At 40.3% G+C, this 13912-nt stretch overlaps 1 protein-coding gene across 10 annotated transcripts in view; it reads right to left on the bottom strand.

Moving 5' to 3' along the window:
- Positions 1–13912, bottom strand: part of ACSL3 (acyl-CoA synthetase long chain family member 3) — a 79073-nt gene that overhangs the window by 31444 nt on the left and 33717 nt on the right. For 5 of the 10 annotated variants that reach the window (XM_031008600.3, XM_055380558.2, XM_055380564.1 and 2 more), the window contains one exon: positions 1301–1718. In XM_031008600.3, coding sequence (XP_030864460.1) covers positions 1301–1678 — 378 coding nt within the window. In that variant the 5' untranslated portion in view covers positions 1679–1718. Of the gene's footprint in view, positions 1–1300; positions 3808–9669; positions 9777–13912 lie in introns of all 10 variants that reach the window. The other 5 variants (XM_031008599.3, XM_055380563.2, XM_055380561.2 and 2 more) reach the window with 2 other exon arrangements.

The raw sequence follows: 13912 nt of genomic DNA, 5'->3' as shown, positions 1-13912 counted from the left end.
AGCTGATGGTTTCCTTGTGACAGGAAAAAAAGCCAGTTGGGGATCAAGGTAGCTGGAAATGGTTAAAAGATATTAAACCTATTACCTAACCAAATTATCAACCAACTACACATCACTTCACTGTACCCCCTCTAAAAAATACTTTATCTTCAATTTTTAACTCACCAGAGTTTCAAGAACTGCTCATAAGGAAGTCACATATCCAAGTTCATAAACAGCATTCTCACGCCATTTCTATACTACCAGTGAAGCACACTATTCCATGATCTAATTTTCCTCATTGAATTTTCTACTATAATTTTCCTCATTGAAATCTCAAGATAATAGTAATGTAATAATAAAAGCTAGAGCATTTACATTAAGTGCCACAAACTGTTCTAAGCACATTGCAGATATATACACACACACTCAATCCTCACAAGCATGAAAGCTGTGATCAGTGAAGAATGGAGGGTATGAGTTCCGGAGCCAGAAGGCCTGGATTCCAGTCCCAGCTTCCCTAGCTGCAGTGTCCCTGGGGTAGGTTACCTCAACTATCTGTGCCTCAGTGCTGTCATCTGTAAAGTGAAAATAATAACAACTAACTCATAGGGTAACTGTGAGTCTTAAGACGATATATGTAAAGCTCTTAGAACAGCTTGGCTCTTGAGTGTCAGTAATGATCATTATCTTCATATTACAGAAAAAGAAACTGAGGCAAATTAGTTAACCTACTTTTCCAGGGTCAGAAAGCCAGTAAGTGGCAAAGCCAAGATTCAGACCTATAGTCTGGGTCTGGAGTCCAGGCTCTTAATCGCTGTTACACTGCCTCTAAGAACATCTTGCCCGTTGTTTCAAATCAACAATGGCAGGTTTCTCCATATTTCCGAAAAGAAATGTTTTAAGAACCATGCAACTGCCACAGCCAAAGTACAAAGACATGAAGCTCACTGCAACCCACATCTAAGCCACATTTAACACAGCAGGTCCCACCCCAAAACCTGGAGCCATTTCCAGCACCCAGCTGCTCTAGAGACAGGGAGTATGGTTTCATACTCAAAACTGCCCTAGACATTCCAAACCCTAGTAGACACTGGGGAAGAGCTCCACACCACTGGGTCGCGATGTCCTTCAGAAAACTCAGAACATATCAGTGCTGGTAAGTACAGGAAGAAATTAGAAGGCAGTCTAGCCCCCTTCCTACACTGCTTCTCCTTCAACAGCGAATTCTAATGGAGGCAGGCTGTGCTTGCCCTTTACTTCATTTCTAACAGGATATTTTATTCAGAAAGAATTCAAAGGCAATGAAAGATCATCTTACCTTTTTAAAAATTTTTCCATTTGGTTGTACTTCATCTTCCTCATTTAAAACTTCACGTGTTCCCAAGAGTCTTTTGTTCTTAAATTTGTTTTTTGCATATGTAAAAACTTTATCTAAAGTATCACATCCAGGGTATAATACTGAAGCCAAACCATCCAAACTATTAACAGATCTGTATGCAGAATCAGGTTTTGAATTTACAGGCTTTGCTTTAATTCGGTTTGATTTTTCTTGTCTTGACTCGGAGAAAAAATAAAATGGAATGTATGTTAAAATAGTATAAAGTGATATTAGAAAATGTATAAAATATAAAAGAATAGGGTTGATGGTATGTTTTAGCTTCATGGTAGATGGTTTTGAAGACACGTGGTTATTCATAAGTACTCAAAAAGTAGAATTAACAGACTTCAGCCAGAATCTAGAAAGAAGAAAAAGAAAGGCGTTAGTTCAAAACCATTTTAAAATAATTCAAAGAAAAGTTACATCGGCAAATGAAGACTTTTTTTTTTTCTATCAGGCAGGAGTTACCATACCGGTCCCCTACAATGTCTTGATATTTCTAAGAGACTCATTTGTACAATATCTATTAACAACGGAACTACAAGAAAAGTTTCCACATCATACTGTAAACAGGCGGCTGTTCCAACCAAAACCTTAAGTATCCACAAACATTTCCCAGTAGTAAAAAGGGAGCAAGTGAGAAAGAGGGTTGGGGGAAAACCAAAAATTTACCCATTTCCTGTGCTTTAGCATCTCACTGCATTAGGGATGGCAAGTACTTTACAAATACGACACATCCATCCTCTCTCACAGCCCCAGCAGGCACTGCCAAATAATCACCACATTCCTTCCCTGTGAGCCCCATTCTCACTCTAGTCAGCAACAAGCAACTGGAGTTTGCAAACACAAAAAATTCATTTTCCACAATGGCTCTACAGATAGTTTTCAAGTTAGGTTAAACTATGACGCAAGAAAGCAGTATACTTTGGTCATTCTGTACTTTGCATTCATCAGATTTACTGAAAATCCACTATGTTAGATATCGTTCTAAGCACTGCGAAAGTAACAGTAAACAAAACGGCCTACGTTCCCGCTCTCGTGCAACCTACACGTTCACTGGGAGAGGTAGACAAGCAAATATGTATGTATGCGTGCATGCATGTGTACGTGCCAGGTGGTGATAAATGTTATGAGGAAAATAAACCCAGGTAAGGAAAACAGAAAGTGACTGGGGCAACGTTGGAGAGGTGCGAGAGCTAAGTGATATCTGAACAGAGACTCATAAGGAAGAGAGAGCGTATCATGTGCCTATTTGGGTAAGAAAGAGCACTCCGGGCAGAGGGGAACAGCCATTGTGTGGCAGGTGGGTAATAATACCTTTTTTTTTAAAGACAGGATCTCACCCAGGATAGAGTACAGTACAAGATTATAGCTCACTGCAGCCTCAAACTCTTGGACTCAAGCGATTCTCTCTCCTCAGCCTCCCAAACAGTTGGGACTACAGGCATGTGTGACCACATTCAGCTAATTTTTCAAAATCTTTTTTGTAGAGACAGGCTCTCATGATGCTGCCCCAGCTGGTCTCAAACTCCTGGCTTCAAGCAATTCTCCCACCTGAGCCTCCCAAAGTGACGGGATTACAGGTGTTAGCCACCACATCCGGCCATCATTCTTGAAGAAACAAAATTGAAGCGAACTAGTAACTAGTTAACCCTACCCAGCTCCAAATCCAGGACTACGATTTATTCCCAAGTGACGCAAGCAGCCAGCATTTTTCACCTCCTACCTCTAGCTCTGTGTTGCAGAAATTCTATTCCAGGCAAGTGTAGAGAGATGAGAGAACTGAAGAATCCTTTCTCTTTCATCCAGTCCCCATTCTTAGTGCAGAAGCTCTACCCCAGGTGCATCAGGCCAAGGACACCAAGCACAGATCATCTTTGCCTCACCTCTTGTAAAGCAGAGGTTCCATGCAGGCCAAGAAGCTCCAAACAGAGAAGACTGATGGGTACATTGATGGCCTAGTAGACCACTCACAGAACAGATGTAACTATAAGAAAATCAAGCTGCTGTCCCCAGCCCCAGCTCCAGAACAACGGCACAAAGGTTCTGCACAGGCTGGAGAAGCAGGCTGTAAGAACACAGAGCCCCTTAGAAATTTCTAAGACCGACTATATTCACAACAAAGAATGGAAAAGTTCATGCCTAATGGCACTGTCAAAAACAACACAGACATTGGTGGTAAGCAATTATGATGAGGCTGCCCAGTACTTTGGGAGGCCAAGGAGGACAGAACACAAAATCAGGAGATCGAGACCATCCTGGCCAACACGGTGAAACCCCGTCTCTACTAAAAATACAAAAATTAGCTGGGCGTGATGGTACACGCCTGTAGTCCCAGCTACTCGGGAGGCTGAGGCAGGAGAATGGCTTGAACCTGGGAGGCGGAGATTGCAGTGAGCAGAGATCGCGCCACGGCACTCCAGCCCGGCAACAGAGCAAGATTCCACCTAAAAAAAAAAAAAAAAATGAGGCTGGTAGTTCTGTGACAGCAGCAAGTGAAAGACTAACCAACTACTGTAGAAGTTTCACAGAGAACCAGGGAAAGAGATACCTAAGAATCCTCCTTCTTGACATGACAAGCCTCAAAGACTGCCATCAAACACAACCCCTATACAAAGGGCATCTTAATTTAACTGGATCACAAGCGGGGAAATTTATGGCCCAGAGCTTTGTCCAAAACAATAAAGCAATCAGTTAGCAATTAGTGAAGAATAGTTGCTGAGTGGTGATACCAATGAAAGCAGAAGCTTAACAAGGAGATCTGAGAGTTAAAGAAAGCCCTGCCGAAAATCGGCTATCATCTCTCAAGAAGGGCAGTCCAGGGTGACTATGTGCGTGCCCAAGTGTGCCCTCTTGAGAAACATCAGAGGGTACACTGTGCAGAATAAACAAACCTCAGTGTAATAGCTCAGCCAAGTCAGTTAACAAATAAGGAAACAACACAACAAGCAGCAGCCCTGGAAGAGGGGAGGGAAAATCAGTATTCCGAGTTGCTACAAAATACTATCTAAAATGCCCAGTTTACAACACAAAATCATGAGGCATGCAAATAAACAGGAAAGTATGACACATAGAAAGAAGGGAAAAGCAGGCAGCAGAAATTGTCCTTGAAGGCCCAGATGTCAGACTTAGTAGACAAGACATCAAAGCAGCTATTATAAATATGTTCAATGAACTAAAAGACTGAATTCTAGCACTCTGGAAAAAAAAAAAAAAAGAACTAAAGGAAATCATGCTTAAAATACTAAAAATCCAAATCGATTTTACAAGTTAAGGAACACCTCCAAATTTGCTCATGCACAGCTGGTGAGAAGTCAGGACTCCCAACTGAGCCCCAGGCTCTGTTCACTATTCCAGGCTATTTTCTTTGACAATGTATTGTGTAGTAATCCAAAGACTGGTCGAGGGAATTTGGTTTTTGCCATAAAGGTCTTGGGGAGACATTAAAGCTTTCTGTACAGGAAAATGGCCAAATGAAAACAAACAGTCTTGCTACACCTAGAACATCAGAGTTGCAAAGAATAAACATACCCTAATAACCCAGAAGATGTTATCCAACTAAGTTCTCACTAAAATTTAATTTTGCATATTTGTTTTTGAATTAAAAATAATATCATGGCCAGACATGGTGGCTCATGCCTGTAATCCCAGCACTTTGGGAGGCCAAGGCAGGCGGATTGCTTGAGCCCAGCAGTTCAAGACCAGCCTGGGCAATACAGTAAAACCTCATCTCTACAAAAAAGAGAAAAATTAGCAGGGTGTGGTGGTGCACACTTGTAGTCCCTCCTACTCGGGAGACTGAGATGGGAGGATCACTTCAGCCTAGGGAGATAGAGGCTGCAATGAGCTGTGATCCTGCCACTGCACTCCAGCTTGGGCAACAAAGCAAGACCCTGTCTCAAAAAATATATATAAAAAAATTAGCCAGATGCAGTGGCTCATCGTGAGGCTGAGGCAGGCCTGTTTGAGCTCTTAGCACCCCTGAACAATCCTTTTCAAAATCTCACCTGGGACCTAACAAGATGGCAGAAGCTGAAGACCATGTCACAGCTACCTCCCTTAACTGCTGCTGGCAGCAAAGGACTTACTCTAGAGGTCTCCCCAAAACAGGCACTTCAGACCCCCCTTATTCCACTGTAGTTTCCTGGGACACAGGATCCTGCTGGCAACATCAAGAAAAATCTGACATCCTACTAAAGGCTGTGGGACATGTTCCTATTATGCAAACAAAGAAGCAGGCAGTAAAGTGAACTCGAACCATCCAAAGACTCCTTGACTTCATCAAAAAAGTTCCTTAAACTTGCAACCTCAGTTGTTTATTTATGTGAGTCAGGCTTTTGCTCTTTCCCTGGACCAGGAATTTGGAACCTTCTATGAGTGTTTCAGCAGTGATGGTAAACTAGTTCTACATTACTGCAAATCTCAGGCATGGGAATGAACCACAGAAAAAAACAACTTGCTACTTAAAATGAATTTTCACAGAGGAAATAGCTCTGAAAAGTTTTGATGCTTTGTAGCAAGAGCCTTAACAGATATGACCTATTCAGTATGTGTCCACTATGACCTATGTTAATGCCTAAGAAAACATCCACAGCATGAATGGACTCACAAAAACGTGATTTGTATTAACATACAAATCATCATAAAAGACTGACATCAGAGCAGACCCACCGTTCCTATACATTACTATTCTCATTGCCACAGATCTGCCTCCAAGGTTGAAATGGAGACTAAGACCGTATAAACTTCACTACCAGTTCTCAAAATGACCATAATTGTTTTTGTTTTGTTTTGTTTTGTTTTGTTTTTGAGATGGAGTTTCGCTCTTGTTGCCCAGGCTTGAGTGCAATGGCACGATCTCGGCTCACTGCAACTTCCGCCTCCCAGGTTCAAGCAATTCTCCTGCCTCAGACTCCCGAGTAGCTGGGATTACAGGCATGCACCACCATGCCCGGCTAATTTTGTATTTTTAGTAGATACGGGGTTTCTCCATGTTGAGGCTGGTCTCGAACTCCTGACCTCAGGTGATCCGCCCGCCTCGGCCTCCCAAAGTGCTGGGATTACAGGCGTGAGCCACCGCGCCCAGCCGACTATAATTGTTTTAATAGTAGAAGTTTATTAAAGGGCTTTTTTTTTTTAACCTATTCAGGGAACTTCAGTTTGTTTGGGATATGGGATGTTTACATTTATACCCACCGTGTTACCTTCTTGTAAAATAGTCATATTGACCTGCTCACTGAATACCTTAAATAGTCCAGTAGAGGGCAGCCCTGCTGGCAAAAAGCGTTTTACATCTTTACCACACAGTAACAGGGGAAAAGACTGTTTTGTTAATTTTTTGCTAATATCTAGCCAGGAGAGCAAGCATGTTGGGCAAATTGGAAGACTATTTCAGAGAATATACATAGTTTAAATTTATTCCATTGGAATACAGAAAAAAATTTTACAAATTCTGGACAAATGACTCATATAACGCTTTTCAATCCTATCATTTAATATTTCTTGAGTTCCAGTCATATAACTATGGTGTTACTCTGTCATTTATTTATATAGTATCAAAAGAACTCAATAATCCCAGCAACATCTTTGAGTGTTTCACAATGCACTTTCCAACTTGAAAGCATCAATAATTGAAAAACAGGCCAGCATGGTGGCTCACAACTGTAATCCCAGGACTTTGGGAGGCCAGGACAAATAGATCACTTGAGCTCAGAAGTTTGAGACCAGCCTGGGAAACATGACGAAGCCCTGTCTCTACAAAAACTACAAAAGTTAGCCAGGTATGGTGGCACACACTTGTAGTACCAGCTACTCAAGAGGCAGAATGAAGTGGGAGGATGACTTGAGACCAGGAGATGAAAAGTGCGATAAGTTGAGATCATGCCACTGCACTCCAGCCTGGGCCACGAAGCCAGACCTCATCTCAAAAAAAAAAATAAAGAAAGAAAATCAACCTTCGATTTTACGTGTATTTCATGCCATGACTAACAGTACCATTTTTACTGATGCTACTAGGCTGTAATTTCCTAAGGTGTGATTTGACTTTTTTTTCTTCCTTCTATTTGTAGTACCATATTGATAGGGCTGGAGGCAGACAAATACCTAGGCAGATAGGGTAGAGTCCCCGGTGAAACCTCACCTTCAAGCCTAAAGCAACCTGAAGGCTGAAAGACTACACTGCTGGTCCAGGTTGAAACCCGTGACCCAGAGGGAGAAAGTCCATCTCAGTTTGCCCACCGTTTCCTGACTGATTCTTTCTGAATAATGCCCTAGGGTGGAGCCGCCAGGAATTTGTGCCTTATGCAGAGGAGAAGTCTGCACTCTTCAGCTCCTGTGTGGTGGCCCTGGTATTCAATTTGTGAGGTAGAAACCTGCCTGCAGGACCCCTCTCTTTGCTGAGCTTTCCTTTTGCTTAATAAATTCCGCCCTCCTCATCCTTCAATGTGTCCACATGCCTAATTTTCTTCTGGTCATGAGACAAGAACCTGGATTTAGCTGAACTAAGGAGCAAGAATCCTGCATCAATATCTTTTTAAAAGCATTATAATAAATTGAATGGCATGTACAAACAAGATCTAAGGTATGTACTAGAATTCCAAGTATTTATTTTCAAAGGTAATGGTGTGAATGGTATGATTTTATTGAAGGATTTGAATTATATTTTAATCCCTTAAAGCCCAGAATGCAATTTATGGCTACAGGGATCTGCCATACATTAGCCTTAGGGGACGCTAAGTAACAACTAACTTTATAGTGATGAAATCACTGTCTAGTTCTCATTTTCTACCAAAACCTGTGAATTTTTGAGTCCCCTTACACCAATGTCCTTATGTAATTAATATAGCTAATAGCACTAGAATAATACTGACAAGTTGAATTACGTAACATTATCTTACAAGATTATAAAAATTTGCAATTATGTTGAAAGCTGGAAAGTGTATCAAGTTAAATAAGTTGGATATGAAAAAAGACTTATCTAATTTTGTCCACTTAGTTTACTTAAGTGAATATATTTACACGCATGTATTTAACAAGTAGCAAAAATATGTTAAATTTGGGTATTGTGTTTACCACTGAGGTTTCAGATGACAGAATATTTGCTACCTCAACAATATTTGAGTTCAATTTTTTTTTTTTTTTTTTTTTTGAGACCGAGTCTCGGTCACCCAGGCTGGAGTGCAGTGGCGCGATCTCGGCTCACTACAACCTTCGCCTCCGGGTTCAAGTGATTCTCCTGCCTCAGCCTCCCGAGTAGCTGAGACTACAGGCATGCTCCATCACGCCCAGCTAATTTTTGTATTTTTAGTAAAGATGGAGTTTCACCATGTTGGCCAGGATGGTCTCGATCTCTTGACCTTGTGATCCGCCCACCTCGGCCTCCCAAAGTGCTGGGATTACAGGCGTGAGCCACCATGCCTGGCATTTTCTTTTGGACCTAAATAACTAGTTCCTTAAATCTAAGGTTAGCTTAAAAAAGATCTCAGCTGTATAAAAGCTGGCTTTTAGACAGAAATAAGTAAGCTGATTTTAAAATTCACATGGATATTAAAAGCACCCAGAACAGCCGAACAATCTTGAAAAAGAAGAACAAACTTGGATGACTTATATGTCTTAATTTTAAAATTTACTACAAAGGAAAAGTAATTAAGACGGTGTGGTACTGGCAAAAGGACAGACAAATAGATCAATGGAGTCAATTTAAGAATCCAGAAATAAATCCTTATATTATGGACAACTGAATTTCAACGGGGTGGTGAGAAAATTTAATGGGGAAAGAACAGTCTTTTCAACAAATGGTACTGAAATAACTAACAAGCAAAAGTTGTAACCCTTCCTTACACCATACAAAAAGTTAACTCAAATGGATCATACAACCTAAAGGTAAGTATTAATCAAGTATTAATGGTGCTTCAGGAAGAATACAGTAAAAGGTAGAGACTAGTTCTGGCATTTTCTGAGAAATCTTCTTGGATCAAATGGCAATTTTTTGTGAACTTAAAAGGCTGAGGACAAGTGAAGATGGTGTAGGGGAGTGGGAGTAGGGATGGAGCTTTAGAAGTTATGGCACCACACAGATTGACCAAGCACCAAAAAGTTTGTCTTTTGTTCAAGCAACAAAAAATAAACCAGAAGAGCAGGGCCGGGAGGAAATGAAGTTGAACTGTTGTGCCCTTTGAAAAGAACTTAGTTTGCATTCTAATGTACACAAATGCAGGTTTAGAAAATAACTATATGTAGAAGACAATGTGAAGGCAGCAGAAACAAAAGGCAAAGAAATTAGATAAAAATCAGTGAAAGTAATTCTTTACCTTCCTCGATCAAGAGGCTAAGGTGGTGTGACACAGGACCAGCAGCTTCTGAGGGTGGCAAATGTTACAGCTGTTCCCCCAGTCCTTCCCAACAATGAATTCTGTATCTGAATACAATATAGAATTAAGTCATGAATTAGAGCTGTAACAATACAAGGAGAGAAAATGATCTTGGTGCCTTCCACCAAGACAGAAATACAAGAAGTAAAATAGGTGGTCAGTGGTTGGATGGTTGGTAGAAGGAAAATAAATACAGTCTTGAAAATACGGGTTTAAGATTCCTGTAAGTCATCCAAATATACATAAACTGTGAAACTTAAGAGAGGCCAGAGCTAGAGGCACACATTTTGGAGCCATAAAGAGAAGGATGAGAATGCCCAAACAGAACACATAGGAAATCTACAAGATCAAGCTCAAGGACAGAAAACTTTGAAAAGAAACCAATCCACGGGGCCGAGAAGGAGAAAGTACCACTGAGGAAACCAATAAAGGAGAAACTGGAGACGACAGTGTTGCAAAAGCCAAGGGAGGGGAGAGCCACAGAGCAAGTATTCAAGGGCGTCAAATGCAGCCTAGTGATACCAGCCACATTCAGTTAAGCCATTTAATTTTTCTAAAATGTTCTAGATAAATTAAGTAAAGTAACAAATTTGGACAACCGCATCTTATTTGCTAGGTGGCTCTAAAAAATCTTTAGAACTAGTCATAGATACTTTACGTTGCTACACCTTAGAATATTACTGTCAGAGGCGTTTGAACCAGAGCGACTCCGTCTTTGGTGAGGGCTAGGAAAATGAGGCTGGGACTTGCCGGGCTGCATTCCCAGAAAATTAGGCATTCCGAGCCTCTGGGTGTTTCCAGTTAAGGGAACAAATTAATAATGTTTAAAAAACAGATCCAGACTTGGAAGTGTCCAGATATCCCGATATCTGGAGAACAAAGGCATTCCTAATTTTGCTTTAAAGATAACATTGATTTTTGCAATGTTATCTTAATATAGTAATTAAGAAAATTATTCCTTTATCACAAACCCTGTAGCAGAGCACATCTTCCCATGTATACCAGCACTGTACCCAGGATGGCGCGTTCCTCCTCTTACTTTCAGGAGTATCCTACTCTGTCTACGGAGTAGCTGTTCTTGCGCCACTTTATGTTCTTAATAAACTTGCCTCTATTTTACACTATGGACTCGCCCTGAATTCTTTCTTGCGCAAGATCCGAGAACCTTCCCTTCAGGTCTAGATCAGGACCCCTGTCCTGTAGCATTATCTTTCTCTTTTTATTTATTTATTTTTTTATTCTTTTTTGAGAGAGAGTCCCGTCCGTTGCCTGGCTGGAGAGCAGTGATGCGATCTCGGCTCACTGCAAGCTCCGCCTCCCAGGTTCAAACGATTCTCCTGCCTCAGCCTCCTGAGTAGCTGGGACAACAGTCGCCCGCCACCACGCCCAGCTAATTTTTGTATTTTTTAGTAGAGATGGGATTTCACCGTGTTAGACAGAACATTATCTTTCAAAAGTAAAAGTAAACTTGAACAGCTAAATCTGTCAATTTTTCTTTCATAGCTTCTAGGTTTCCAATCTAATTTTAAAAGGCCTCAGCTATCCAAAGGTTAAACTATTGGTCTCCTGTATTTTTTCCAGTGTTTACCTAATTTTTACATCTAGATCTTTAATTCAACAGAGTTTATTTTTCTATATTGTATGACGGTGAAAGCTAAATTCTTACCTCTCAGATAAACTGCCTAAATCATTTTTAAATAAACCACTCTTTTCTCAAATAGACAAAATGTCCTCTTCATTAATAATTTCTCATTCACACTTGGATGTGTTTCTAAACACCATTCTGTTCCTGCCATGTATTTGCCTACTACTTTGCTAATACCCCTTTATACCAAATATAAATTTACAGCAATGTTTTTTTGTTTTGTTTTCGTTTGTTTGTTTTTGTTTTTTGAGACAGAGTCTCACTCTTTTGCCCAGGCTGGAGTGCAGTGGCGCAATCTCGGCTCACTGCAAGCTCCGCCTCCCGGGTTCACGCCATTCTCCTGCCTCAGCCTCCTGAGTAGCTGGGACTACAGGCGCCCGCCACTGCGCCCGGCTAATTTTGTTTTTGTATCTTTAGTAGAGACAGGGTTTCACTGTGTTAGCCAGGATGGTCTCGATCTCCTACCTCGTGATCCGCCCGCCTCGGCCTCCCAAAGTGCAATGTTTCTTAAATGTGGCCCATGGACCAATCATATCAGAATTACCTTAGAGGTCATTTAAAATGAAGATTCCTCAGATATGCCTCCCTATGTTCCTTACTGCCCCAATACCTAAAAATTGAAAACTCCTGTGACAGATTCATTTTTAAAATGCAACCATGCAGGTTTTTGTACACGAATGCTTGAGAACTACTGCTTTAAATATCTGGTAAGACCTTCACTACCCACGTTTTTCAAAATTCTCGTTGATTCTTATAGAGTTATTTTCCTACAAAATCCAGAGGAGTTAACATTTCTGTATGACGAAACACAACTCTAAAAGAATCAAAAGGAAAACAAGTGTCCAGGAAAAAATGCTGACAAAATATACAAAGAGCGCCTATAAATTAAAATAAAAGTCAAGCAACACAAGGAAAATGAGCACAGAGTATGAACAGGGAAGCCAAAAAAGAGGAAATAAAAGAGGAAGCCTGGGAGTTAAACACTGGATTTGATAATGTGAAGGTCTCCACTGACCTTAAACTTGAAAAGAGCTTAAGTGTTAAGGACCAAAGCTCAAATGAAGAGGGTTCAAGAAAGGGCAGAAAGACAGTAAGTAGAAAGAGCTCTAAAGAACAAAGTAATGGTAACAGGCCAGGACAAAAGGGGTTCTTTTGTTTTTAACATAAATAGTAGAGCTTGTCTGCAGACTGATGGCTATGAACCAGCAGAGGAAAGTATTATGCAGAAGAGAGCCACACCCTGGAGGAGGAGAGAGGGTGGAAGAAACAGGGACACAGATGTGCAGGAATAGGAGCTTGCAGAAGATTTTCTTCTGGGTGCTTCTATTTTCTCAGAGTAATAAGAAGCAAAATCATTGGATATGAGGGAAGCAGAAAGGAAGGTATTAGAAAATTAAGGAGAAAGTATAAAATAGTCATCTAGGAGAGTGGCAGAATGAATGGTCATGGAAAAGGAATAGCAAAGGCAGGCTGGAGTATGAAATAATAAGACCACAGTGTTAGAAGGATATTGAAATCACTAAGAATCACGACAGAGTAGTGTCAGGGTCACGGGAAGACATATTTACAGATTTGGGGATGAGTAGTTAACTGCAACTAGTAGTAATATAGTCTGAAGATAAAACTTGGACACACACACACACACCTGGGAGACATGGCAGTACTGTTTCAGTGGCAAAAAACCAAAAATAGAAAACGATCTAAAGATTCATTAATCAAAGAATGCCTGAAAAACATATATACCCATTGAACAGACTATTATGCAGCCATTAAAAGTAAGCTACATGTACATGTATTGACCTAGAAGAACTTCTATGATACCTTGCCAACTGAGAAGAATGTATACACGGGCATGCCTGGCTTCATGCCTGACTATAGAAAAAGATATAGGCAAGTCAAGGTTTTTAAGAAATTATCCCTGAATACTTAAATGCAGGTCTAAGTCCATTAATCTTTCACCATGAAGAATTTAACAACTCCCAACTTCACTAAACTCTCAAAACTGCTAATTACAATAACAAGATGAATTAAGTTTAACAGCATTAAAAGAAAATGACCTATTACTACTTATACAATAAAGATGAGCAACAAAATCTTGAAATATAAAATTGTGTGATAAATAGCTAGGTTCAAACACTTGAAATGTGTTTTTAAAATGTTCTATGCCAATGGTCAGTTGCATTAGATCAAAGAGTTATTTACATCTTATATTTTAATTAGCAATTGTTTTAAATCAGAATGACCAAGCACAAGGAAGATCTCTTCTCTGTATGACCTCTGTTATTTGAGAGGAAGAACACAGGTCACTTGGAAAGATGGGAGGAAAAGGAGACCAGACAGGATTTTGTGTTATTCAGATCTTGTGTTATGAAACAAATGTAAGTAAAGTAATGGAGCTTAACCATCAGCCAGGAAATCACTTTCAAATGATATACTTCCAAAAGGTATGAAGTGGATGTTAAAATAAAATTTTATGTTAAAAATTGCTATTAAAGAATAGTATTAATATCATAGTCAAATGCCCTGTAATAACTCCCA

This window comes from Gorilla gorilla, chromosome 11 (assembly GCF_029281585.2).
Source record: "Gorilla gorilla gorilla isolate KB3781 chromosome 11, NHGRI_mGorGor1-v2.1_pri, whole genome shotgun sequence".
Lineage (NCBI taxonomy): Eukaryota > Metazoa > Chordata > Mammalia > Primates > Hominidae > Gorilla > Gorilla gorilla.
Note: the sequence above shows the minus strand (reverse complement) of the source record. Positions and strands in the feature narration are given on the sequence as shown.